The following is a 27,403-nucleotide window of genomic DNA, read 5'->3' as shown; positions in this document are numbered from 1 at the left end:
ATTACTTTACTTACTGTTTGCTACAGTTTTAGACAAAAATATACCGTATTTTGAGGTCTTGTTATTAACTAAATGAAAGGCACCTCTAATTATTTAAGAAAATTCTTTCATAAAAGTTTAGTTTCTAGTCAGCTACTCAGGAAGGCCCTCACTCACAGCTGAGGCATATCGATACCCAGTACAGCAAAGAGGTGGACTGGATTCCTTTCACTTTCTTCTAGGCCTCCATTACTCTAATGATTTGTTTTATGTTCCCTAGTTCCATGATTTTAGTTGAGCTACACTGTAATTAGAATTTAAAAACTGGAAACAAAAGTACATCTGCTGACAAAAGGGTGCTCCAAGAGCTGGAAAGCCCGGGGAAAACCACAAAAGGGAAGCATCAGATACACAAAGCAAAAGGCTCTTGCCACAAGAAAGCACTAAACATGACACACATGGAGAAAAGCAGTTCAACATCAAGCCCAGCAGGGCAATTAAAGATATCGTCCAAGTGATGCCAATAAAGGGAGAAGGGCAAAGATCATGAACAGACAGGTGTGCCCTGCTGATAAGAAAGCTTTCTGAAAATCCACATTCATGCAAACATTTCAGCATACTGACTCTGTTCCTGATACCTGATGCCAAATGTTCCACCGCGGGAGAGGGCCCACAGTCAGCACCCTGGGCAAGTAACAGGAGGCTGGATCCTTACCAGACAGACAGGCAGATCACAGTCACACATGAAAAGCCCCCTTAGGACAGGGAGGGAGAGACACACAGACCAAGTGACTCAGGCAGACTCCTAGGAAAGAACCTGATTAAACCACAGTATAAGACATGGTCTTAAAGCCTTCGAGAAAACAATAGTCATTTGGGGCCCAGCACTGTCAGTATCCCTTGGTTCAGAAGAGTTAGGAGTTTTAAAAGGTATTCATTCAACCCTTACTATATGCAAAGACACTGTGCCTCTTTTGGCCCAGGACCAGAGTCCTGCCATCTGGACAGGAAGCAGGGAGAGGAGCCAAGGGCTCAGTCCACTCGACATGCGACCCAGTGCAGGCAGCGCTTCTCCAGATGGAGGCTTCCCCTAGGCCACACGTGCCACACGGGCCTGGGGCCGTATAAGGGGTAGAAGTTGCAAGTGTGATAAGGTTCATTTTCCTGGAGTGTCACCTGTATTTGAAGAAGTGAAAAGCATAAAACATGGCCATACTGAGAAGCAGATTATGTTTCAATCGTTAGAATAAAACATGAGATTTCAAAAAACACTGGATCTGCCAGGCGCTGTGGCTCAAGCTTGCAGCATACTCTGGGAGACGGAGGTGGGAGGATTGCTTGAGGCCAGGAGTTCAAAACCAGCATGGGCAACAGAGCAAGAACCCGTGTCTTTTAAATAAAAAAGACAAAAAGAAAAAAAGAATCAACAACACTGGATCTCACATCTGTGCAGATGTGTGCCTCCTGGTGAGGGCACCACGCAACTCTCAAGTACCTGTGCTGAAAGGCTGAGCCAGAAAGTGATCAAGCCTCTATATCCACCCAGAAGCAGAAGAGCATGTCCAGCGGAAACAGCAAAGGCTAGAATGGGGGAACTTCTGACAACTGAACAATCAGCCTGGATTTTCCAACAAATAAAATGCAAGGAAAAAAGGGATGGGGAAAAGTACTCTATTGATTAAGAGACTTAACAGACATATCAGCTAACTGCAATTATTTGGACCCTGCTTCAAACAAACTAAAAATACCACAGACTACTGGAAAAAATTGAATGGTACTATGATGACATCATGATTATAAATGAAATTTAAATAGCAATTTTCTTGACACTTTTCAACTTATCAAAAATAGTTATGTATTAAATCTCACTTTGGATGCAAACTTTCCAACTTCTTATACTTATTTTTAACATTCTAACATATGAAAAATTTATTATTATTATTATTTAAAAGGACAGGGTCTTGGTCTACGGCCAGCCTGGATGGCAGTGGCATGATCCCAGCTCATTGCAGCCTGGAACTCCTAGGCTCAAGTGATCCGCCTGCCTCAGCCTCCCAAGTAGCTGGGACTACAGGCACACACCACCACACCCAGTTAGTTATTTTATTTTTTTAGACAGGGTCTCACTGTGTTGCCCAGACTGGTATCAAACTCTTGGGCTCAAGAGATTCTCCCACCTCAGCCACTCAATCACAAGCTAGAGGCTGAAACACAGAGTATTTTATTTTCTTTCAAACTCCTAGAGAAAGATGGTTAAGGAGCAAATAGTTCTTGTATCAAAAAATGCAATACTCCATGAGGCAGGTCACATCCTGAGGCTGCCTGTGCCTTCCTTGCAGTGGGGCACCTTCTAGGGAAGGGTAGGGCTGAGAGATTTCAGAAAGTAGGCCTTGGATAAAGAAGTGCAGGCCACTATTCTTGGTTTTCTAACTTATTCACTCATTCCTGGACCATGAGGTACGATGTCTATTATTTTCAGTTTAATACTGGTTTGAAAAAAAAAAGAAAAATAAGGTCAGACACAAACCAAAACAAAGTGCCATGTATGTAGAAAGTCAAATACATCTGCTGAAGAATGAAACTGCTAAAGCCAAAAATGAATATGTTCAGGATGTTTTACAATTTAATTACTTGATTTTTATGCAAGATGAAAAAGTAACAGCTGAAGAAAGAAATCTACACAAATTAAAACTTTTTAGTGGCATACCTGTGTGTCATATGCTTTAAGGAGATATATGGAAGCTTGATCAGGAAGGAAGGACTTCAATAAAAAAAGGAGCAAAGCAACGCCAACCTTATCCTTCTTTAATTACTGTAGCAGAGTCCCTTACCTAGAAAATAATAATAGTTGGTCAATTCTCATCTGGAAAAATTTACAACTTTTAAAAATTTAGTTTCAAGGCGAGCGCAGTGGCTCATGTTGTAATCCCAGCACTTTGGGAGGTGGAGGAGGGTAGATCGCCTGAGGTCAGGAGTTTGAGACCAGATCGGCCAATATAGTAAAACCCCATCTCTACCAAAAACACAAAAATTAGCCAGGCGTGGTGGCACACACCTGTAATCCCAGCTACTCGGGAGGCTGAGGCAGGAGAATAGTCTGATCCTGGGAGGCGGAGGCTGCAGTGAGCCAAGATCATGCATGCCACTGCACCCCAACCTGGGCGACAGAGCGAGACTCCATCTCAAATAAATAAAAATAAAATTTCAAAAGGTAAATTTCTATAATATGAAGAAATTTAAGATAAAACATGATTAACTACTGTATATGCATGTGCTTTGGGGATTTTCCAAGTTTTTTGAATGGAATGTGCATTATAAAATCTGATTATTTTAAAATTGCTTTTACCATGAGGTATTACTTACTTATAGAAAAGTATAGGAAACACATGTATACCGTTTCATGAAGCTATTACATAAATACCAGTCCAACTACCACCAAGGGATGGAGCATTGCTAGAACTCCAGAAAGGCTGGGTGCCTCTATCTGAGCCCAAACCCCTTCCACTACATACATAAGTAAGTACTAACTTAACAAAATGACTGTTTGATTTGTTGAGGCAGGATCTCGCTCTGTCACCTAGGCTGGAGTGCAGTTGTGCAATCACAACTCACAGCAGCCTTGACCTCCCGGACTCAAGCGATTCTCACATCTTAGCCTCCCAAGTAGCTGGGACCACAGGAGGATGCCATCATGCCCGGATAATTTTTTTTTTTTTTTTAGAGGCTGGATCTCCCTATGTTGCCTAGACTGGTCTGGAATTCCTGGGCGCAAGTGATCCTCCCACCTCAGCCTCCCAAAGTGCTGGAATTACAGGCATGAGCTACTGTGCCTTTTATGATTTATCATTTCCTAACTTTTCTTTAGAGATTTATCATCTAGGCGTGCAGCCCTACCAAACATAATTTATATAAATACCAGAAGCAGATGAAAATAACAAAATCATACTACATATATTCTTGTCTTGCTTTTTTCTTTGCCTTTTTTGTTGTCGCTGTGTCTGTAGTTTATTTTCATTGCTGTGTAATATTCTACTCAGTAAATATGCCATAATTTAGTTATCCATTCTCATCCCCTAGGGTGGTCTCTGCTTTGGAGCAAATACAAACACTACTAAGATTTTTCTGGTACAGCTATCTCAAGCATTTTAGGCATGTATTTCTCTGGTGTACATATCTAGAAGTATGATTGCTAGCTTATACACTAAACCCAAACTATTTCCCAAAGCAGCTGTAATGTGCACTCCAATCAGAAGGGTATAAGAGAGTTTCTGTTGCTTAACTTTTTCAACAATTACCAGACTTTTTAATTCCTGCTAACTGAACAGTGGTATAAAAGTATTCTAAGATCTTTTTTTTTTTTTTTTTTTTGAGACAGGGTCTACCTCTGTCACCCAGGCTAGAGTGCACGATCATGGCTCACTACAGCCTTCAAAATCCTGGGCTCATGAGATCCTCCCACCTCAGCCTCCCAAGTAGCTGGGATTACAAGCATGTGCCACCACACCCAGCAAATTCAAAACATTTTGTGGCTGGGCGCAGTGGCTCACACCTGTAATCCCAGCACTTTGGGAAGCCAAGGTGGGTGGATCACGAGGTCAGGAGATCGAGACCATCCTGGCTAACACGGTGAAACCCCATCTCTACTAAAAACACAAAAAAATTAGCCGGGCTCAGTTTCACTGGAGCTTTGTCAATTTTACCATTTTTTTTTTCCTTTTAGAACACAAAGTCTCACTCCGTCACCCAGGCTGCAGTACAGTGGTGTGATCATAGCTCACTGTAGTCTCAAATTCCCGAGCTCAAGCGACCTGCCCTCTCCTCCTACCCAAAGTGCTGGGATTACAGGTGGGAGACACCATGCCTGGCCCATGATGGAAACTGACTATTTAAGCCTGAGTGCAGTGGCATGCCTATAATCCCAGCACTTTGGGAGGCTGAGGTGGGTGGATTGCTTGAAATTAGGAGTTCGAGACCAGCCTGGGGAACATAGTGAGACTCCGTTTCTACAAAAAATACAAAAATTAGCCAGGCATGGTGGCACATGCTTGTAGTCCCAGCTACTCGGGAGGCTGAGGCAGGAGGACCGCTTGAGCCCGGGAGACAGAGGTTGCAGTGAGCCGAGATCACACCCACTGCACTCCAGCCTGGGCACTAGAGACCCTGTCTCCAAAATATATATAAATAAAAATTTTCCCATCAAACATTATTTTCTATCTGAATTTCCTTTAATATTCCTTTAGTGCCATTCTGCTGGCGATAAATTCTCATGTCTATTGGCCTAAAAATGTATTTTTGTTTTTGGGGTTTTTTTTTGAGATGGAGTCTCACTCTGTCACCCCGGCTGGAGTGCAGTGGCATGATCTCGGCTCACTGCAACCTCTGCCTCCTGGGTTCAAGTGATTCTCCTGCCTTGCCCTCCGAAGTAGCTGGGACTACAGGCACCTGCCACCACACCCAGCTAATTTTTGTATTTTTAGTAGAGACGAGGTTTCACCATGTTGGCCAAGCTGGTCTCAAACTCCCGACCTCAAGTGATTCACCCGCCTCAGCCTCCCAAAGTGCTGGGATTACAGGGGTGAGCCACCATGTCTGGCCTAGAAATTTCTTTACTTTTGAAATAAATAAAAATTTATCCTTCATTTTTGAAAGACATTTTTGCTGGATACAGAACTCTAAGCTAACAGGTTTTTTTCTTTCAGTACTTTGAAAATGTCGCTCTGTTGTCTTCTAGTTCACACAAGATGTGACCAGGAATCACTGTTATTAGTAACTTTGTTCCTCTGTAATGTGCCTTTTCTTCTGGCTGCTTTGAAAGCTTTTGATCCTGATCACTGGTTTTTTGGCAATCTGATTATGAGGTACCTTGGATTTCCTTATATTTGCTCTGTTTGGAGTTTTTGAGCTTCATAGTTTGCAGTTTTCATCAAATTTGGAAGATTTCCAGCCATTATTTCTCCAAATATTTTTTCCATTCCCTCCTCTTCTCCTTCTGGAACTAAGTTATACATATCTTAAATCAGTTGACTTTGTCCCACAGGCTGCTGATGCTCTGTGATCTCGTGTAGTCTCGATGCTCTGTGCTGTGCTTTGGAAAGCTTCTACTGCTACGTCTTCAGGCTCTCGAACTCTTTTCTTCTGTAGTAATAACCTGTTGTGATCCCTCCACTGCATTATATATGTGTGTATATGTATCATTTTACTCTATATAAATTTATTTTATTTATTTATTTTGAGACAGAGTCTTGCTCTGTCGCCAGGCTGGAATGCAGTGGTGTGATCTTGGCTCACTGCAACCTCCACCTCCTGGGTTCAAGTGATCCTCCTGCCTCAGTCTCCTGAGTAACTGAGATTATAGGTGCCCCCTATCACGCCCAGCTAATTTTTGTATTTTCAGTAGAGATGAGGTTTCGCTATGTCGGCCAGGCTACTCTTCAACTCCAGACCTCAAATGATCTGCCCACCTCAGCCTCCCAAAGAGTTAGGATTATAGGCATCAGTTACTGTGCCTGGCATTTTATGTATTTTATATATTGTATTTTCATCTCTGGAAGTTTTATTTCAGTTTTTTCTGAATCTTTCATTTCACTCATTATGCTTATGTTTTTCTCTACATTCTTGAGTGTGCAACATATTTATAAGTTATTTTAATGACGGTCATCCCTTGTCATTCTGGGGTTTCTCTTGATTTTCTTCCTGGTTAATATCACATTTCCTTGCTTCTCTGTATACCTCGTAATTATTTATTAGATGCTAGACACAATTTCTTTTTATATTTTTGGGTGCTACTTTTATTACATCCTTTTTAAATATAGTCGGGGCTTTGTTCTGAGAATGTAATCAAGCTATCTGTAATCAGTCAGGGCAAGTCAGGAGCAGCCTATTGGTCTATGGATAATTCAGCCCTACTGCTAAGGCAGCCTTTCTGAGGAATCATCCTGACTCCACAGATGAAAAAGCTGCTCTGAATCCACTCTAACAAAGATGAAAAGGTAACCCTTCAAAGGATCTATCTTATACCCTACCACCTAGGTGGTGGGAACACAAACTATTCCCAGTCCTGTGCAACTGATGTCCAAGAAGTGCTTGGCCTTCTCCTTTTTGGCGGTTCTGCTCCCAGCCTTGAGGTGCTTCCTCAAAGGCACGTGCAGACCAGGACGCAGCCAACGCCTCAAGGCGGTGCTTCTGCAGATCTCTGGAGCTCTCTCTCTAACCTGCTCTCTCCTCTCCTATGTTTTCCTCCACAAATTCTCACTGTCTTGTCCTCCCCAATTTCTGCTGTTTCATCACTTTAGTGAAGCCAGTGGGTTCTGTCTGACTTCTTTCTTCCTGCCCTGAAACATGGAAACTGCCTCACCAGACAAACTAAGGCTATTTGTGTCAGTAAAGTTTTACTGGAATACGTCCACATCCACTTACTTACATACTTCGGATGAAAGCAGGCACAGAGCATAGCAGAGTAGTTGTGACATTAACAGCATCTGGCCCACAAAACCTAAAACGGCTACTATACAGCCCTTTATAGAAAAAAGTACAGTCTCGTGCTGTGGGGTATGAGCTGGAATATACTGAGCCTTGTGCTGTGGGGTATAAGCTGAAATATACTGAGCCTCGTGCTGTGGGGTATGAGCTGGAATACACTGAGTCTCGTGCTGTGGGGTATGATCTGGAATACACTGAGTCTCGTGCTGTGGGGTATGATCTGGAATACACTGAGTCTCGTGCTGTGGGGTATGAGCTGGAATACACTGAGTCTCGTGCTGTGGGGTATAAGCTGGAATATACTGAGTCTCGTGCTGTGGGGTATGAGCTGGAATACACTGAGTCTCGTGCTGTGGGGTATGATCTGGAATATACTGAGTCTCGTGCTGTGGGATATGAGCTGGAATACACTGAGTCTCGTGCTGTGGGGTATGATCTGGAATATACTGAGTCTCGTGCTGTGGAGTATAAGCTGAAATATACTGAGCCTCGTGCTGTGGGGTATGAGTTGGAATACACTGAGTCTCGTGCTGTGGGGTATGATCTGGAATACACTGAGTCTCGTGCTGTGGGATATGATCTGGAATATACTGAGTCTCGTGCTGTGGGGTATGAGCTGGGATATACTGAGTCTCGTGCTGTGGGGTATGATCTGGGATATACTGAGTCTCGTGCTGTGGGGTATGAGCTGGAATATACTGAGTCTCGTGCTGTGGGGCATGAGCTGGAATATACTGAGTCTCGTGCTGTGGGGTATGAGCTGGAATATACTGAGTCTCGTGCTGTGGGGTATGAGCTGGAATATACTGAGTCTCGTGCTGTGGGGTATGAGCTGGAATATACTGAGTCTCGTGCTGTGGGGTATGATCTGGAATATACTGAGTCTCGTGCTGTGGGGTATGAGCTGGAATATACTGAGTCTCGTGCTGTGGGATATGAGCTGGAATATACTGAGTCTCGTGCTATGGGGTATGATCTGGAATACACTGAGCCTCGTGCTGTGGGGTATGAGCTGGAATATACTGAGTCTCGTGCTGTGGGGTATGAGCTGAAATATACTGAGTCTCGTGCTGTGGGGTATGATCTGGAATATACTGAGTCTCGTGCTGTGGGGTATGATCTGGAATATACTGAGTCTCGTGCTGTGGGGTATGAGCTAGAATACTGCAGGGCTTGTTTCATTTGTTCCCCTTATTTCAAGGAACACGGTCCTAACCAGCCTTCTGTCAAATGCATGAAAACTATTACTTCATATATTTTGTCTGGTTTTCAAGTTGTTTAAGACAGAAGTCAATTTGGGACTAGGGCAACGCAAGTGTGATACTTGCCTTAGGCATAAATTTTTAATCGAGTGCCCAAAAAACTCAGTAATAGAGATAAAATCAAAATTAGTGAAAAAATCCAGGAGGTACAAAATACCACAATTTTATATACAGTATCAATAATGGTGTCATGCCAAGCCATATTGGAGCTTGAGACAAAAAGAAAAAATCATTAATACTGATCCTGTCTTTAAAATTTGGGGTTTAGACCAGGCGTGGTGGCTGACTCCAAAAATCTCAGCACTTTGGGATGCTACGACGGGAGGACTGCTTGAGCCCAGAGTTTGAGATCAATCTGGGCAACATAGTGAGACACCACTCTACAAAAAACTAAAAAATTATCCAGACTTGGTGGCATGTGCCTGTAGTCTCAGCTACTTAGGAGGCTGAGGTGGGAGGATCACTTGAGCCCTCCTAGCTGTACTACCATAGCTGTAGTGAGCTATGATTGCTCCATTGCACTCCAGCCTGGGCAATAGAGCAAGACCCTGCCTTAAAAAATAAAAAATAATTTTGTTTTTCATCATGGATTTTTTTTGTATCAAATTTGATTTTTTAAAGTACTGCATTAAAATATTAATAATCTTGATTACTGAGATTTTGGGTGTCCCTTTAAATTCTGCACTGAGGTAAACACCTCACTTGCCTTACTGTAGTCCTGGGGGGGCGTAAATCACCTCTAATTCCATCATGGTGGAAATAGAAGTCTCCAGGAATAACTTTCTTACTAAGTAGAATTAGACTAATACCTTATCACTATAAGAGTTTATCACAACTGCCAAACTTAATGTTTTCATTCTCAGAGACGTCTTTGAAAAAGAGATGACTTCAATGTGAAACATTATGCTCTAATTACTTCTCACTATTAGGAACTAACAGTAAGGAATGTGCATGTTCCCACATATACCCATTAGAGGCAATCATTAGATGTGTATCAAATGGATATAAATTAGTAAACAAAAGCACTCTGTACGCATGAAGATACTATGAGAACATAAAAACTTTCTTCTAATTACTAAATAAATACAGACACACAAAGATGTTGTGACTGCAAAATAACTGAGTAATTATATAGTATCTGGGCGACACACTGACAATATGAAGTAGACCAAAAACAGCCACCTGTAGCAACTGCTGCCAAGTCAATTTCTTGACTGGTGAAAGTAAGTGCTCGGTCTCCAAACACACAAGTTCAACTAAAAGCAAATAATGGCTGGGCACGGTGGCTCCTGCCTGTAATTCCAGCACTTTGGGAGGCCAAGATGGGCGGATCACTTGAGATCAGGAGTTTGAGACCAGTCAGGCCCACATGGCGAAACCCCATCTCTACTAAAAATACAAACAATTAGCCAGAAGTGGTAGTGTGCGCCTGTAGTCCCAGCTACTCGGGAGGCTGAGGCACCAGAATCGCTTGAGCCCAGGAGGCGGAGGTTGCAGTGAGCAGAGATCACACCACTGCACTCCAGTCTGGGTGACAGAGTGAGACTGTTTCCAAAAAAAAAAGGCAAACCAACCAATAAGCTTCTCTCTTGGTTTTGCAGGATTAGCATCCTTTTGAAATTAGCCTGCTCATTTTGTAGGCGTTCCTAACTCCCAATCCTACCTCATCAATGTGCCAGGAGGGCACTGGGCAAGCAAAAGGACTCATCCATATGACAGTGAAAGCTTCAACCATGAGCCAATTTCCACAGATTCTCTACAGTGTTCATTTCACAGAAGGCACTGGTGCAGGAAAATGTTTTCAAAAGTACTGACAAAAAAGGTGTTTTTAAAATAAAAAATGTTATGGTATTAAATTTAGCGGGGGAATGAAGATTATGAAATTTAAAGGGGTAATTATCATGAAGAAATTGTCTAGAACTCAAGGAATTCAATGTTAACGATCAGACACCATCAAATTCACAACATACCTGCTCCAATACACACTTCCCTTGGCATCTGCTGCTTCTGAGACAGCCTCTGGGTGTGAGTCGACCCTACCCTGCTGGCTCAGCATCCCCTTCCTCACCAGGAGTGGACTTGCAAACTCTGCTCCAGCCGCAACGACTGTCTCCTTCTGGGTTTTTGTTCTTCCACTGTCTGTCAAACACTTCATCTGCAAGACTCCATTCAAGTATCTTGACAACTACTATTTATCACTAGACTTATGGTTTTCCACTAAACTTTAAGCTCCTTTATAGCAGGGATCATGCTAAATTTATCCAGTTGTCTCAATGCCTAGCAGGATAGCAGGCACACCCAGCAGGTACCACTTGTTTGTTGAATTAAACTCCTGCAAGCATCTTTTCTCTAACTCTCCCTTGCCAGGGAAATTGACCTTACTTCCTGAAATCCTGGTCCTATAAGGACACCCATCACAACACTTACAAGCCTGTACTTGCCTTGCTTCCTTCTCTCTCTTCTATCTGTGAGCTTTCTGAAGACAGCAATGTGTCTTGTTCAGGATTGTATCCTCAGCACTTACAATGGTGCTGGTCACATAGTATGTATTTGACACATATTAGTCTTAGTTATTAATTTACTTCTTGTAGTTATTAATTTATTCCTCACAACTACAAATTTGCCTGTTACAGAGATGAGGAAACTAGAATACGAAGATTCAGCAGCTTCACAACATGATACATTACTAAGCGGCAGAGTGGTCTACCTCGAGTCAGTGTTCTTAACTTCTATGTCTGTTATCACACTGCGACTGCCGCAACAAAGGCAGGCTCACTGACTTGTGCCGTAAGAATCAACAGTTACGCTGTTAAATCAGATTTGCCATTTGTACACTCAAATTATTTTAGAAAGATCATTCAATGCTCCAACTCTGCTGGCCAGGGTCTGGATTGTTGAGTAACTAGAACAATTACATCGATCAATTTGCCCAAAGTCAGAGCTAACAGGACTAAAACCCAGGTCTCAAAGACCCAGCAATTTGACCACAGTATTTTTGCTGGCTTTGACAGCTGTCAATTCAAACCCTGCACCATTATCTAATTCCTTAGCAAGAGGCAAAATACGCATCTCAGAATTTCCAAAATATCAATAAAGCCCAATAGATGCATCAACCCCATTTTAAAACCAAGTATCTTTTTTTATTGTTTTGAATTTCAGCACTGACATAGCCAGAGTTTGTTTACTCCCTTAGGACTAATATAGGACATTCATAAACTGATGCACCAGGCAGCACCAGGGAGCTGAACCAAATAAGGCTAGTTCCTGACTTCAAAAAAGATTTTAAGATCTCGGCTAGGCTAAAATAAACTTTATCACATCATTTAAATTATTGTTTGGAGGCCAGGCACGGTGGCTCACACCTGTAATACCAGCACTTTGGGAGGTCAAAGTGGAAGGATCACTTGAGGCCAGGAGTTCAAGAGCAGCCTGGGCAACACAGTGAGACCCCGTGTCTATAAAAAATGTGAACATTAGCCAGGTGTGGTGGCATGTACCTGTGGTCCCAGCTACACGGGAGGCTGAGGCAGGAGGATGGCTGAAGTCTAGGAGGTTGAGGCTGCAGCGAGCTATCATTGTACCACTGCAGTCCAGCCTGGGCAACAGAACAAGACCTTCATTAAAAAAAAAAAAAAAAAAAACACAAAAATTAGTTAATTTCTAGCTACTCTAATATGAAAATTGAGTAGAATTATTTAGCTCACTTTTGAACAGGATCATCCAAATGCATCTGGCTGAGGAGGAGGAAACAGCAAGGGGAGAATGGAATGACTATGCTGTGCTACTCAGTCAGTTAAAGCTATTCTTGGGGAAAAGAAGCCATTTGCAGCAATATACTTCAGTGAGATTTTTTTCATTTTTGCTTGTGGAACTGTGACAGGTTTCCCTAACGTCTTACTCACCTGAAATCATGATCATTCATTACCACTGCATACTTACTTTATTCCTAAAACACAAAATGTCATATTTTTACAGCTAGATAAGAGTCATGTTAAAAGTTTAAGATGTGTAGTGTAACACTTCTTTGATTTTAATATTCTTCATGCTACATAAACTCTCTAGAATAAATTTACTTCATAATCAAATGTGGCCACCTACCCCACCTTGCTACAATTGCTAGACACACTAGTACAAACTTTTCCTGAGTAGCATCCAATGATCACACATACAAAAGTGTAAAACATTTCCCAATCACCCTGGAATTTTCATCTAAGTGACCTTTCAAATAAACTATATTCTGCAATGTTGGCTTTTGCCTAATACAGTAATGATTCACTGCAGTTTACACTATGAATTTAAATAGAGATCTGTTATGTAACATCAAATCTCTTAGGTTTCTCCAAAAATTAATCAATATCTTGAACATAAAATATTCTATTCTCAACAATCATTATACAAATAAAATGGCTACACTAATAAAATTTTCTGCCAGAAAATTATGAAAAAAAAATCTTTAAATATAGGTTAGAGCAGTGGCAGTGCTGCTAAACAACTTCAGAAAAGACTCAGCGAGTCAGGGGCATCCACAAGCCAGGCACAGAGGGAGCAGGTGCACAGGCCCTGGCCAGCCCCAGCCTCCTGTGCTGTGTGCAGGCAATACACCTTACACATGGCACTGGCTCTGCCCCAGATGGTCAGTCAGTTGGGACCAAAGCACCCACCAAATGTATATATCATGTATATATTTTAGAGACAGGGTCTTGTTCTGTCACCCATGATGGAGTGCAGTGGCACGATCACAGCTCAGTGTAACCTCAAACTCCTGGCCTCAAGCGATCCTCCCCCCAACATGCTAGTGTTCCAGGCACGAGTCTTCGTGCCCAAATTATTTTTTTTAACTTTTATTTTAGGTTCAGAAGTACATGTGCAGGTTTGTTATACAGGTAAACCCATTACCAGGGTTTGATGTACAGATTATTTTGTAACCCAGGTACGAAGCCTAGAACCCAGTGGTTATTTTTTCTGATCCTCTCCCTCCTCCCAACCTCCACCCTCAAGTAGGCCCCACTGTCTGTTGTTCCCTTCTTTGTGTCCATGTGTTCTCATCACTTAGCTCCCTCTTATAAGTGAGAACATTCAGTACTTGGTTTTCTGTTCCTGCATTAGTTTGCTGATGATAATGGCCTCCAGCTCCCAACCATGTTCTTGCAAAAGACAGAAGGATCTCATTCTTTCTTACGGTTACATCGTACTCTGTGATATAAATGTACCAAATTTTATTTCTCCAATCTGCCACTGATAGGCATTTTGGTGGATTCCATGTCTTTGCTATTGTGAATAGTGCTGCAATGAACATACATGTGTACATATCTTTATGGTAGAACAATTTATATTCCTTTGAATAATATAACCAGTAATGGGATTACTGGGTTGAATGGTAGTTCTATTTTTAGCTCTCTGAGGAATCACCATATTGCTTTCCGCGGTGGCTCAACTAGTTTACACTCCACCAACGTGTATTAGCATTCCCTTTTCTCCACAACCTCACTAGCATCTTATTTTTGACTTTTTAATAATAGTTATTCTGACTGGTATGAGATACTATCTCACTGTGGTTTTGATTTGTATTTCTCTAATGGTCAGTGATTTGGGCTGTTTTTCATATGCTCGTTGGCTGCATGTGTGTCTTCTTTTGAAAAGCATCTGTGCGTGTCCTTTGCCCGCTTTTTAATGGGTTTTTTTTTTCTTGTAGTTCTTAAGTTTCTTAAGTTCCTTATAGATGCTGGATATGAGACCTCTGTCAGATGCATAATTTACAAATATTTTCTCCCATGCTGTAGGATGTACGTTTACTCTGCTGATAGTTTCTTTTGCTGTATAGAAGCTCTTAAGTTTAATTAGATCCCATTTGTCATTTTTTTGCTTTTGTTGCAATTGCTTTTGGTGTTTTCTTCATGAAATATTTGTCAGTTCCTATGTCCAGAATGGTACTGCCTAGGTTGTCTTCCAGCGTTTTTACAGTTTTGGGTTTTACATTTCAGTCTTTAATCCATCTTAAGTTGATTTTTGTACATGGTGTAGGGAAGTGGTCCAGTTTCAATCTTTTGCATGTGGCTAGCCAGTCGTCCCAGCACCACTGATTGAATAGGGAGTCCTTTCCCCATTGCTTTTGTCAGCTTTGTCGAAGATGAGATGGTTGTAGGTGTGCAGCCTTATTTCTGGGCTCTCTCTTTTGTTCCACTGGTGTCTGCTTTTGTACCAGTACCATGCTATTAGGTTGCTGTAGTCGTGCAGTATAGTCTGAAGTTGCATAACGGAATGCCTCCAGTTTTGTTCTTTTGCTTATGACTGCCTTGGCTATTTGGGCTCTTTTTTGGTTCCATATGAGTTTTAAAGCAGTGTTTTCCTAGTTCTGTGAAGAAGGTCCTCAGTAATCTGCTAGGAATAGCACTGAGTCTGTAAATCGCCTTTGGCAGTATGCATGCCCAAATATTCTCTTTTTTTCACCCCTGAGACAGAGTCTAGCTTTGTTGCCCAGGCTGGAGTGCAGTGGTGCAATCTTGTCTCCATGCAACCTCCACCTCCTGGGTTCAAGTCATTCTCCTGCCTCAGCCTCCTGAGTAGCTGGGATTACAGGTGCCACTATGACCAGCTAATTTTTATATTTTTAGTAGAGACGGGGTTTCACAGTTTTGGCCAGGCTAGTCTCGAACTCCTGACCTCGTGATCCACCCGCCTCAGCCTCCCAAAGTGCTGGATTACAAGCGTGAGCTACTGCACCCGGCCACATGCCCAAATATTTTTAAATGACAGCACCCTTTCCACAGTCTGGCATTTGTCTTGAGAAAAATGAAACGTAAAAGAATGGCGTATAAATTAAAATATCAAAAGCACTCAGGCAGGTTTTTCTAGTTTTTCCAAACTACCTCATTCTCCTCAGTCATCTCTATACTCATTTAAATTTGTTACCCCTCACAATATGGGTGTGTTCACTTGCATGAGAAAGAACTCGAGAGAAGAGCAAAGGAAGGAAGGATCCATTCAGAACATGAGACATCATCTGTTCTTAGTTGTTTCCTACTCCTTAAAGGCAGAAGAAAATAGAAGTATTCAATAATTTGGAAAAGTAGTAACTTAGTGATAGAAAAAAGATTTCTTGAATTTGAAAACATCTGAAAAAGTACTATAAGGAAAGGTTAGATCATCCAACCACCGTCAAGGAAAGCGTCTGTGTCTAGTATTCATTCATTCACCCAACAGGTACTGAGTGCCACAGAAGGGAGAGGGACAAGAAAGACAGAAACCTCCCCTTCACAGAGCTGACAGTCCACAGGCAAGAAGACACAACACCAGCAATAAGAGGGCATGTGTCTGTGCAGGGTGTACATACATGTGTGTGAGACGAAAAGTACCAAAGGGAAGTGCGCAGTGCACATGGAGGTCACACCCATTTATGTGAATATGGGGACCTCCCCCACGCCAAGAGAGGACATTTAATCTATAATCTGAAAGATAAGTAGAAATTACCTATTTTCCATAATTCTCAGATTTTAAAATTAGAAACATAATGCAGTAAGAAAAATCAAATGCTTAAGAAGTAGCTTAGTATTAAATATCAATTCAACATCTCATTTTGTAGATTATATAGGAAAAAAGCCCTGTTCTAATTCTGGGATACCAAACTTCTTGCTGTATTCATGCTTAATATATATTACTGCTATGTCTATTAGTGTGTGTGTATGAGAGAGAGACAGAGAGTGGGTGTATGTGTAGGTAGTGCTTGATAAATATATGTTTTTTTGGTGGGGGGAAGGAGTTTCACTCTTGTTGCCCAGGCTGGAATGCAATGGCACAATCTTGGCTCACTGCAACTTCCACCTCCCGGGTTCAAGCAATTCTGCTGCCTCGGACTCCCGAGTAGCTGGGATTACAGGGGCCTGCCACCATGCCCAGCTCATATTTCTATTTTTAGTAAAGACGGGGTTTTGCCATGTTGACCAGGCTGGTCTCGAACTCCTAACCTCAGGTGATCTACCTGCCTTGGCCTCCCGAAGTGCTGGGAGCCACTGCGCCTGGTCAGTGCTTGATAAATATTAACTGAATGGAGTGGGTTGCAGACCAGCAGGGCTTAGAAAACGTATTTGTTAAAAAGATACTTTTCTTCTTGAAAAATGCTGAGAAAGTAGATTTCTTTGCTGAAAGATTTTATGTTTAAAAAAAAAGAAAATCGATATAAAGTATTCTCACCACAAAAAAGGATAACTGTGAGTTTATCTTTACACTTGCTAATTTGCTAGACTTAACCATTCCATAATATATATACTTCAAAATATCATGTTGTACATGATAAATATATACACAAATTTATATGTCAACTAAGAAAAAAAAATTTAAGGAAAAAAGGACACTTTTCTTCTCATACTTCTTTTCCAAGTACAAAATTAAATCTCAGTACCAATTGGCTTCTGGGCATTAAATTACACTTCAAAATTATCCTTATTAAAGGTGATACAGGAGAGGCTTTTCATCAACTCATATATTAGAAGCTTTGTGCTAAGTTACTATTATTAACAAAACTTTTAGATAAGCAAATCTGAAAGCAAGAAATGAATTTGTTTTAAGATATGAAGCTGCAAGTTGTAATAAAACAAACTACCCATGATGATGAATGATAAAACTGTCCAGCACTTTTAGATATTCTCAAAATCCCAGGCCAAAAAAAAAGAAAACAAACCCTCTAAGAACAGATGGTTTTGAGTTAAAAGTTCTAAGCCAAGAAAGGCTCTTGCATTCTGGGCAATGGGACCCATGGCTGGGGCTGGGAGACAGAAGGTTACCCCATGTAAGGGCAGCAGGCAGCACTGGGCAGAGAGCAGGGCAGGCCAGGAGCACTCGGGAGAGCTGGACAGTGAGGTGGCAGGACCTGGCCTGACCGAAGTCCCAGCACTCCACGCTCTATCAGCAACAGTTTGGAAGAGCCAGAGGCCTCTCTTCACCATGTGGTAAACTGGGAGCCTATCTCATCCTTTCCTTTGAAAACTGTTTTACCTCTGCCTGCTGAGCTTGGGGACACAGTTTCGCCACTGTGGTGGAAGTTACTCAGAAAACAGAAGTCATCTTGTTATGTCAATGCTCTACTCACTGTGTGGTCCTCCTGTGTGGGCAAGATGGGTTTCCTCACCATATGGATGGCAAACAAGTACCCCAAAAAGAACATCCAGGCAAAAACTGCACCCTTTTAAGGACGTAACTCAGAAGTCATATAGCACCACTGTGCCATACTGCTGGGTGAGGGAGGCCACACACCCAGTCCAGGCGCACCTCTCTGTCAAAGTCCCATGTGAGAAGAATAGGGAGAATGGGAGATATCACTGAGAACACTTAGGAAAACACAATGTCACCCTGAGTGAGTTATACAGTAAAATCTCAGTCTTCTTTCAAGATCGGAAAATTAAAAACCAGGGTTCAATGGAATCTGGCTAATGTATTTCAACCCTTGTAAGCCGAACCTCTTATTACTTGTAATAAGTTGCAACTTGTAAGTTGAGCCTAAATTACGATGTTGTCCTGCCTTAGTAAATACAGTATCATGACCTTGATTTAATAGGTGGTGATTGAGATTCACCCCTGGGTAACTGCTGGGCACTGCAGCTTCTCTGCGAGAACACAGAATACCACCGACTAGCAGCAATGTAGGTGTCAAGCCAGAATTCATCTCAACATTCCAGTTTGCAGGTTCGGCTATGCACCCATCTCCCATCACAGCACACAGCATTAAGGGCAGAGGTCACGCCCTTTGCCCCTCCTGTGGGTGACTCCAGCACATTGAGTAGAAATTCTATAAATAACCAGAGGAAGGGAAGACAAGAATTTTTAAAATTCTAAAATTACAGAGTCTACATTAGATGCCCGTTGTTATTACAGGCCTCTTTCTGACAAAAGGAAAGCAAAAGAACGAACAACAATTAACTGAGAGCAAACCTCTTCTGTCAGGACAGCGATCCTTAGAAGAGTAGAGAGCCAGGAGCCAGGAGCCAGGTTTCTGATCCTAGATCTGATTCTGACCTGCACTGGGACCTTAACCAAGTGGCATCACTTCTTTGGGCCTCATTTTCCTCATCTGTAAAATAAAGGGACTGGATTAGACAAAGCTTCTTAACTGAGGCCTACAGGTGAGCCACAGCAACCTGCCCACTGTGTGCCTGAAGGCCAGTCTATCCTCAAGTTCATCATTTAAATTCTATAATCTCAATGTTTATTAACAAATAGAATGAATTCTACAGAGCATGAAAAATTCTCCCACTGTCTGGCCAGGCCCTCTAGGAGCTGCCGCCTTGGCAGCAACCACCAGGCTCCGACCTTCCGACCTCAGGCCCCTGAAATCACATAGAGACATTTCAGTCCCTGGCAATCATGTCAACATTGTTTTAAATGCACAAGGGAAACTAGTTTTCTTCATCTATTTATTTTATTTTATCTTTCTGTAGAGATGAGGTCTCGCTATTTTGCCCAGGCTGGTCTTAGATTCCTGGGCTCAAGCGATCCTCCTGCCTTCGTCTCCCAAAGTGCTGGGATTACAGGCGTGAGCCACCATCCCTGGCCTATGCTACATATATTTCTAACAAACAGCAAACAGACCTTCGGCAATGAAGACAATAGGCCCTCATTTATTATTTTCACAAGCTTGACATTTAAAACATGGGTCTTTCTAACTTGGGCCTCCCTCCCCAAAACCAATCCCCATGATATCCTGGAAACAGGCAGGGCTGCCTCCCAGGAAGAGTCCTAGCAAATGTTACTGGAAACAAGCCCTTCAGATGGATAGAAAGCTGTGCCAGGGGCCCACCAGCACATGCGGCTGCAACTGTGCTTTTGGAGACATCATGCATTGCCAGCTCTCAGGAGGCACGGATGAGCCAGTCCCATTCTACACAGCCCACGGACTGAGGTAGTAGGCCAACACACACACACACACACACACACACACACACACACAGAGAGAGAGAGAGAGAGAGAGACACACGCGCGCTAGTTCCTCAGCCTGAAGTTGAAAACTATGTCTCAGCCATAGTCTGTTGCCGGGAACCAAGAGACCAAGGCAGATGTCACCAGAGAAAGAACTGAGCTCAATGGACTACTCTGGTAAGCTAAGAGAAAGGATGTGCTTCATACGGAAAGCTGAATTTATTTACACTAATCACGAATGCAGGCTCTCAGCTGGAAAAGCTCACTTCCAACGCCAGAAGGTTCAGAACCCATTCACGAGCTTCTCAGAATGCAAGCAGTTGCCATGGTAACCCCAACATTATATTTCTTGGCATTGGACATATAAATTACCACTCATAATGCATTTAATACCGTTTGGGGCCATTAATTCATTGCAAAATAAATCTCAGCTCTGACTCTTGGCCTCCCTCTAAGATAAACGAAGAGCAGCAGCTGGAGGTAGCACCCAGCTCACCCCACGGATAAGCACAGAGCTCCACACATCTGAAAATGCTCTTCTAAAGGCAAAATAAGAACTAAGGAGATTAGAATTCATCATCTACAGCCAGTGGTTGAGATTTTTTAAGATGAAAAGTTCCATCCAGATTAATGTAACTGTCATTGCTTAAGTTAAAGAAACAAATATATTCCATCCGTATCTACATCTCTGAAATTCAACTATGTTTAGCATATCGAAGAAAAAGCAGATCTCTTCAAAGAACATCTTCAATAATTCACTTATAGGGCATCTGTCAAGACTAAGATAACTCTTCAAATGTCAAAACTGTCATTAACAAGAAATAAAGTTTTATTTCTTAGGTTCAAAAGAGGTCTATTCAATCATCATTCTTTACCTTGACTAGGGATATTCATAAACATTTAAAATACACACATGCATGATTTGTAAAGCCCCTTACCTTCTTATAATCCACCATCTGAACACAGAGATGAAAACAAAATTATCGTGCACAAACTGCAAAGACATCTTCAGCTTCACGTTCCCAGGAAGCCCACTGCATCAGTAACTTGACAGAGCTGCTGCAGGACATGCCTGTGCCAGCCACAGCATTCACAGAACCGCGTCCGTTCTAATCACTAAACTGCCAGGTCCGGAGGAGTATTACCTTCATTATCTCCTCCTCCCGACTGCAGGCAACAGTCAGCAGTTATGAAGGGGAGCAAAAGGCTTCACCACGGGTTGTTTCCATATTAACAAGGACTTTGGTAACCGCTGCATTGCAGTCTTTCTGAAAGCTACCAACCTCAGAAGCAAAAGCGCTGGAGAGAGACTCTCTGGCACAGGAAGCAGTCTTTCCAATCACAAAGATTTTTAAAGAATCTTTAAAGAATGCTGTGAACACCTGAGGCTTTTTCTAGATTTCCTACCTGTTTCCTAGAGGTTGACTGGTTTGTGGTTTTTACTGGAGGATGGCTGTGACAACTGGCTGTGCGGGGTAGGAATGCGGAAATGAGTGCGCTGTGCGCTACGACGCCCCCTCTCGGGGCTCAGGTACACCCTGTGGGAATCTGCACATCTGCTGCTTAGCACCAAACTCAAAGCCCCCGCTGGGGGCTCCCGGGAATAAGCCATGATTTCCATTCCAGAAAACGCAAGTACAGCAAGCACTTCCAGGTCCTCTGGGGGCAGCAATCACGGAACACCCTGCTACCTTCACAGTGTGGTAATAACCATTACGTGGTCAGAGCACTTGAAATATTAAACCATTGACCATATAATCAAATTCGGAAAAAGAGGTTTCTGAAATAGTAGCACGCTTAGTAAATTGACCTTTGGTTTTCATTCATTCATGCAATACATTTAGTGAGCACTGACTATGTGTTGTATATAAAAGGATATTCAAGTGGAGCATCCCTAATCCAAAAATCCAAACTGCTCCAAAATCTGAAACTTTCTGAGTACCAACATACCACCACAAGAGGAAAATTCCCCAATGGATCTCACGTGACAGGTCACAGTCAAAACTCTGTTTCATGCACAAAATATTTAAAATATTGCATAAAATTACCTTCAGGCTATGTGTATAAGGTGTATATGAAAAGAATTTTGTGTTTCCACTTAAGTATCATCCCCAAGATATCTAATTATGCATATTCAAACATTCCAAAATCCAAAAAGATCAGAATCTGAAACACTTCTAGTCCCAAGCATTTCAGATAAGGGATACTCAATCTGACCATGGGGAACCACCGTCAGGGTGGGTGCAAGTGCTCTGGGAGGAAGAATAATGGAAAACACACCATCATGCATGGTGGAGGATGGCTGGAACTGCATAGGAGGCAGAACTCGAGCCCGACTGCAGCTCCAGGTCAAGGTTCTGTAAGAAAGGAAGAGTTAAAAAGAGGTGAAGGATGTGGACTCAGCTGGACTACAGGGAGGGCCAAGGGAGAACACCCTCCAGATGGCTGTACACAATCCTCAGCAGGTGCGGCAGGTCCTCTGCAAGGGCATATGTCTGTGGCCAGAGCCCGTCCCTCCCTCACAGCAGCCTGGAGCAGGTACAGCCACCACCACCACCACTGACAGAAGCCTGTGTCTGGGACTTGAGGCCTACATTTGCCCAAGGCACATGGTGACTGCGGGGAGGCGCCAGGGCATGGACACAGCGGGGCAGCTCTGTATTGTGCCACCGCACCACACCGCCACCCATAAGTAACAGCTGTCCTCTGGCAGCCTTGGCACCCGACGGAGGTGACAGTCCAAGCGGCCTCTGCTCAGATGGTTTCCTTCCACCCTATGTCCAGAGCCCCACCGGACCCTGAACAGGTGTGAGGTGAAGGACTGCACGAAAGAATAAACAAATTAAAGAATCTACTGGTCACTCCCCAATTCTAGTAACAGGAAATGACATGTCAGACCTCTGCCAGTGTTATGCTGTTCTCTGATGAAAATGGCCCTTCTTTGCCTGGTCTCTGGCTACCTAACTCTATTTCACATCTCAGGCTCTGGAATCTTCTCCTCCAGGACGTCTTCACTGACTCCCTTCCCACCCCTGGCAGCAAGGCCCTTTCCCTGAGCTCCCCCCACCTCCAGCAGCTCCCATGCTGTCCTGAAGTGGTGGTTCTGCAGCTGCCCCCGCACAGAAGTCCTGCAGTGGTGGTCAGGGTTGTATCTGCGGTGCTCAACGTGTTCCTTCTGCTGCCGCATTCCTGGAGGACTCGCCACATGTCAGCCACCTGCTCCACACGCACAACTCACTTGTTCCTCTCTGAGGCGGCTCCACCGAACAGACGAGGACGCTGAGGCACAGTCAGTTCAAGCGCAAGAGCCAGGATTTACACCCAGGAACCAGCATCCTCCAGCCACATCCTAACCTCCCCTACGGCTTCTGTAGGTACCCAAAACAGAGTTCACTTTTCAACTGGAAAAGATGGTGTTACCGCATGGGGGTGGGAGGGATTCGAGTTACAGAAAAACTTTTAAGGAAATACGGCAGTCTTCCTCCCCCATCCCTCCCTCTTACTGTGAGATATGAATGAATGAACACATTCGGCCACAGCAGACACGCCTCCGCATAAATCCTGACAGGGAACACCTACGGCCCACGGGAGATGAGGACAGAAGGCACAAAGAGGCAGCGTGAGGTGGTTTCCTTTTGCCATCACCGTGCTTCAGAGAGACTCACTCGAGCAGTTTAAAAGCCTCAGAGGAACTTTCATCAAGCGCTTCTAACGTATTTAGGTGCCACTCTGGGCACTCCTCGCAGAAGTTCCAGAAGAACTGTGCCTTTCAAGTCAGGGATCAAGGCTTGTTCTCTATGGCAGCACCACTCTCACCAGCCTCCAGTGGCAGCAGCACTGCAGGAGGACTCTTCCCCCACTGATCTGTCCGTCCTGTGACGCTGACCCATGCGGCCAGAAGCCCGTGCGTAGCCTGAGCGGGCTCTCCCTGGGGGATCTTGAGCAGTGGGCAGGTCCCACACCAACACTCTTGTGCCTCCTGGAACAGCCAGCACCTACAGAGGAGGGCCCCACAGCTGGCCCAGGGCTGAAGGGAGTGTGCACTGATGGGGAGAGATGAGTAGGGGCTCAAGCTGCCTCCAGGGGGTGGCAGAAGGTCCCAGAAGGAGCACACCACAGGACCCTTCCAACTGCTTCCCAATGAGACCATCTGACCAAGGGCAGCAGGGTTCAGTGCCCAGGTGCCAGGTCCCCACAGGCCTGCGGAGATGGCTTCCTACTGTCTCCAATTTACAGCTGAGGTGGCAGCGAGGCTTTAACAGGATAAATCACTTTCCAAGTACACCAGTGGGTGCTCCAGCAAAGCTGCTTGGCTCTGAGCGGCCTGACGCTTTGGACTTGGCATGACCTCCTCCTGGCGAAGGTACGGCCCGGTGTCCTCACAGCGTGGGCAGAGCAGAAAGGGCACGCTGCCTCCCTCTGGCACTGACTCCTCCTAACCAACCGCTCACTCCTTCTGGATCCCAGATTCCTTGCCTAAGAAAGGAGTAAGACTTATCCTGCAAACCACATAATGTTGATTTTCAACTGACTGAATGCATTCCCTTACTGCCAGAAGAGAATCATGTCTACTCACAATTCACAATGAGTCTCCTGGTGTGTAAAAGTATAAGCTGTCTCAAAATGTAAGGCATGACTGTTACCAAATAGAGCCACAAGGCACTCAGTAATATTTCCAAGCTTAATTCCGCTTAGATATATGATGAGAGACCTACAGGGCTCTTACCATTAACTAGAATGACCATGGCAAATCCTGCCCGTTTATTAAATAGTAGTAATGAAATTAATAATTTAGCTCAGACAGACTAGCTAATATCATTAAGGCGCATTTACATGAATTTGATGCAAATTATGGAAACATCCCAATAGGTCTCATTTGGACACTTAAAATGCTAAAGAGCAACCCTACTATCCGAAGGTATTTATCACTTCAAAAACAGGCAACTCAGTCACCAAAATTAACAAGAAAAAATCCAAGTAAGCAACATTCCGCCTGAAGGGAAAACATAGACAAATCATTCATATTCACTCTAGGTGCCACTGGGGCCACAGAACAAAGGATGTACCCAAGAGGAAGCAGAGAGAAGAAAAATAATATAAAATACACACAAAATTTATTTGGCTTAGATACATACTTATTTACCAAAAATCTAACAGGTACTTATTTGATAAGACCATTTCATGACCACCAGATGTGATCTGGTCTTAGGAAGGAAAGAGACTGCAATTCTGCCTGTTTCTCCAGGCAACAGAGGGTCTCAGGGGCTTTCAACATGACACAAGAAGTCACTAGGTCAGCAACAAAGGTCAAACAAGCCCCAGTTACAAGTAGCAAAGTGTCTGTACAAACATAAATGGGAATCTGAACTGTAGGTAAAAGAAACAACAAAAGCGGATACAAACGCCTAGGTATATTCCCAAGAGAAATGACACGTCCACACAAAAACCTGAACATGAATGTTCACAGCAGCATTATCACACAACAGTCAAAAAGTAGAAACAACCCCAATGCCTATTAATGGACTAACGAATACATAAAATGTGGACCATCCACACGATGGAATAATATTCGACATTAACAAGGAACAACTGATGCATACATGCACAACATGAATGAAAACATGGTGCTGAATGACAGAGGCTGCACACAGAAAACACATATACTGTCAACTGCATTTCTATAGAACGTCCGAAGTAGGCAATGGCTGCACAACTCTGTGAATATACCAAACACCACGGACATGGACACTTTAAATAGGTAATTGTATGGAATCTGATGATTTCCATAAAGTTATTTTCTAAAAGCTGACACAATCAAGTCAAAGGCCAAACATCCAATAGAGATGCAGCTCACCCACTCAATTAAAAAACAACAAGAAAACATTATTGCAAGTTTCCACTATGCCAAAAGACGCATTACTTTTGGGGTACTCCTTCCAAAAATGTTAAATAAGCTTCTCACTGGTCAAAACAATTCATAATTCCTGTAGGAACTCCCCCTCTCCCAAATCTAAAAGTTCAACAATTTCTCAAGGAAAAACTTGATCTTAATTTTAATGTAAAATATAAATCACATATTTGTGCAAATGTAGCACTTTTAATCATGAGGGAGAGGTGTCACTATGAAACTTATCAACACTATCCCCCAAGAAAGTATTCATTTACTTCATTCTGTCTACTATGAAATAAATAATACCTGAATCTTTAAGACCTAGAAACATTTCAGAAGGTTTGAGGTCAAAGAAAACACATTAACTCAACATAATGCTCACAAGAACAAAAATAAGCCTATGCATAAAATAAACAACTAAATGATGGTGGAAAGACTACATTCTCTAAACCTAACAAAAGCTCCCAACTCATTCCCACCCACTGCCATCTGTCTATCTCAAACTCTTCAACAACCCAACTCACAGAAAGGACCTACAGTCAATGTGGTAACATAAGCACAATCCTGTAATTGGCTCAAATTGTCATTACAATAACATGTGTTTCTTTTACTTTTTATTTATTTATTTATTTTTTTGAGATAGAGCTTCACTCTTGTTACCCAGGCTGGAGAGCAATGGTGCGATCTCTGCTCACAGCAACCTCTGCCTCCCAGGTTCAAGCAATTCTCCTGCCTCAGCCTCCTGAGGAGCTGGGATTACAGGCATGCACCACCACGCCTGGCTAATTTTGTATTTTTAGTAGAGACAGGGTTTCTCCACGTTGGTCAGGCTGGTCTCAAACTCCTGACCTCAGGTGATCCGCCCACCTTCGCCTCCCAAAGTGCTGGGATTGCAGGCATGAGCCACCGTGCTCGGCCAGCATGTGTTTCTATTTTCCGCAGGAAGAGAATCATGTCGACTCACAATTCACAATGAGTCAACCGGTGTGTAAAATATTTTACATAATGGGAAAATTTATTGTGACCCAAAAGTTCAGCGTGTTCTCATTAACTTACCAGAAATTACAGATGTGAAGATACTTCTGTTAACTTAACCAAAATCAAGAAAAGAAACTACTTTAGATACGCACACATTTTCAGTTTGGTAGATCTGATTCTTTTTATGATACTGCATTTCAAGTTACTCAGATTGGTAAATTCATAGTTAAAATACTAAATAGAGAAAATCTGCATATTGACATAGGTAATTTAAGACTGCTTTCAGCACTGCGTCACTTACTACCTATATAGCTAAGCTCTGTCAAAACCTCACAGGGACGGCTTCAGTTTTTGTAAATACTCGCATGGTGAAATGGTTTTTCCAAAGTTATGATACCATCTAAAGTGCTAATGGAGTCTTCCCATTGTGCTTCACTGTGAATAACACATTTCTGTGGAAAATCTTATAGTGCTGCAGCCATTTAACATTTTCCCAGATTACATTCAGGTTTTTTTTAATCCGAAAGAAAACATTTAAACAATTAAAACACATAAAATGTTTCTATTATGACCTTTTAAAAAACTCTCAGTATTTTTATTTTATTTTATTTTATTTTATTTTATCTTATGTTGAGATGGAGTCTCGCTCTGTCGACCAGGCTGGAGTGCAGTGGCACAATCTCGGCTCACTGCAACCTCCGCCTCCCGAGTTCAAGCGATTCTTCTGCCTCAGCCTCCCGAATAGCTAGGATTACAGGCACACGCCACCACACCCGGCTAATTTTTATATTTTTAGCAGAGACGGGGTTTCATCATATTGGCCAGGCTGGTCTCAAACTCCCGACCTCATGATCTGCCTGCCTCAGCCTCCCAAAGTGCTGGGATTACAGGCATGAGCCACCGCGCCCAG

General features: G+C 43.0%; 1 protein-coding gene across 30 annotated transcripts in view; it reads right to left on the bottom strand.

Annotated features, from left to right (window-relative positions):
• TRAF3 (TNF receptor associated factor 3) overlaps positions 1-27,403 on the bottom strand; it is a 140,552-nt gene that overhangs the window by 67,013 nt on the left and 46,136 nt on the right. For 7 of the 30 annotated variants that reach the window (XM_077941773.1, XM_077941779.1, XM_077941789.1 and 4 more), the window contains 2 exons: positions 18,642-18,780; positions 2,687-2,810 (listed from right to left, as the gene is read on the bottom strand). The exons of 3 other annotated variants lie outside the window; for them this stretch is intronic. In XM_077941773.1, coding sequence (XP_077797899.1) covers positions 2,687-2,697 — 11 coding nt within the window. In that variant the 5' untranslated portion in view covers positions 2,698-2,810; positions 18,642-18,780. Of the gene's footprint in view, positions 1-2,686; positions 2,811-12,217; positions 12,335-18,641; positions 18,781-20,563; positions 21,117-27,403 lie in introns of those variants that run through there. 20 more of the 30 variants (XM_077941785.1, XM_028851879.2, XM_028851882.2 and 17 more) reach the window with 9 other exon arrangements.

Source organism: Macaca mulatta, chromosome 7 (assembly GCF_049350105.2).
Source record: "Macaca mulatta isolate MMU2019108-1 chromosome 7, T2T-MMU8v2.0, whole genome shotgun sequence".
In the NCBI taxonomy this organism is placed as follows: domain Eukaryota; kingdom Metazoa; phylum Chordata; class Mammalia; order Primates; family Cercopithecidae; genus Macaca; species Macaca mulatta.
The sequence above is the reverse complement of the archived record's forward strand: the minus strand, read 5'-3'. Positions and strand labels throughout refer to the sequence as shown.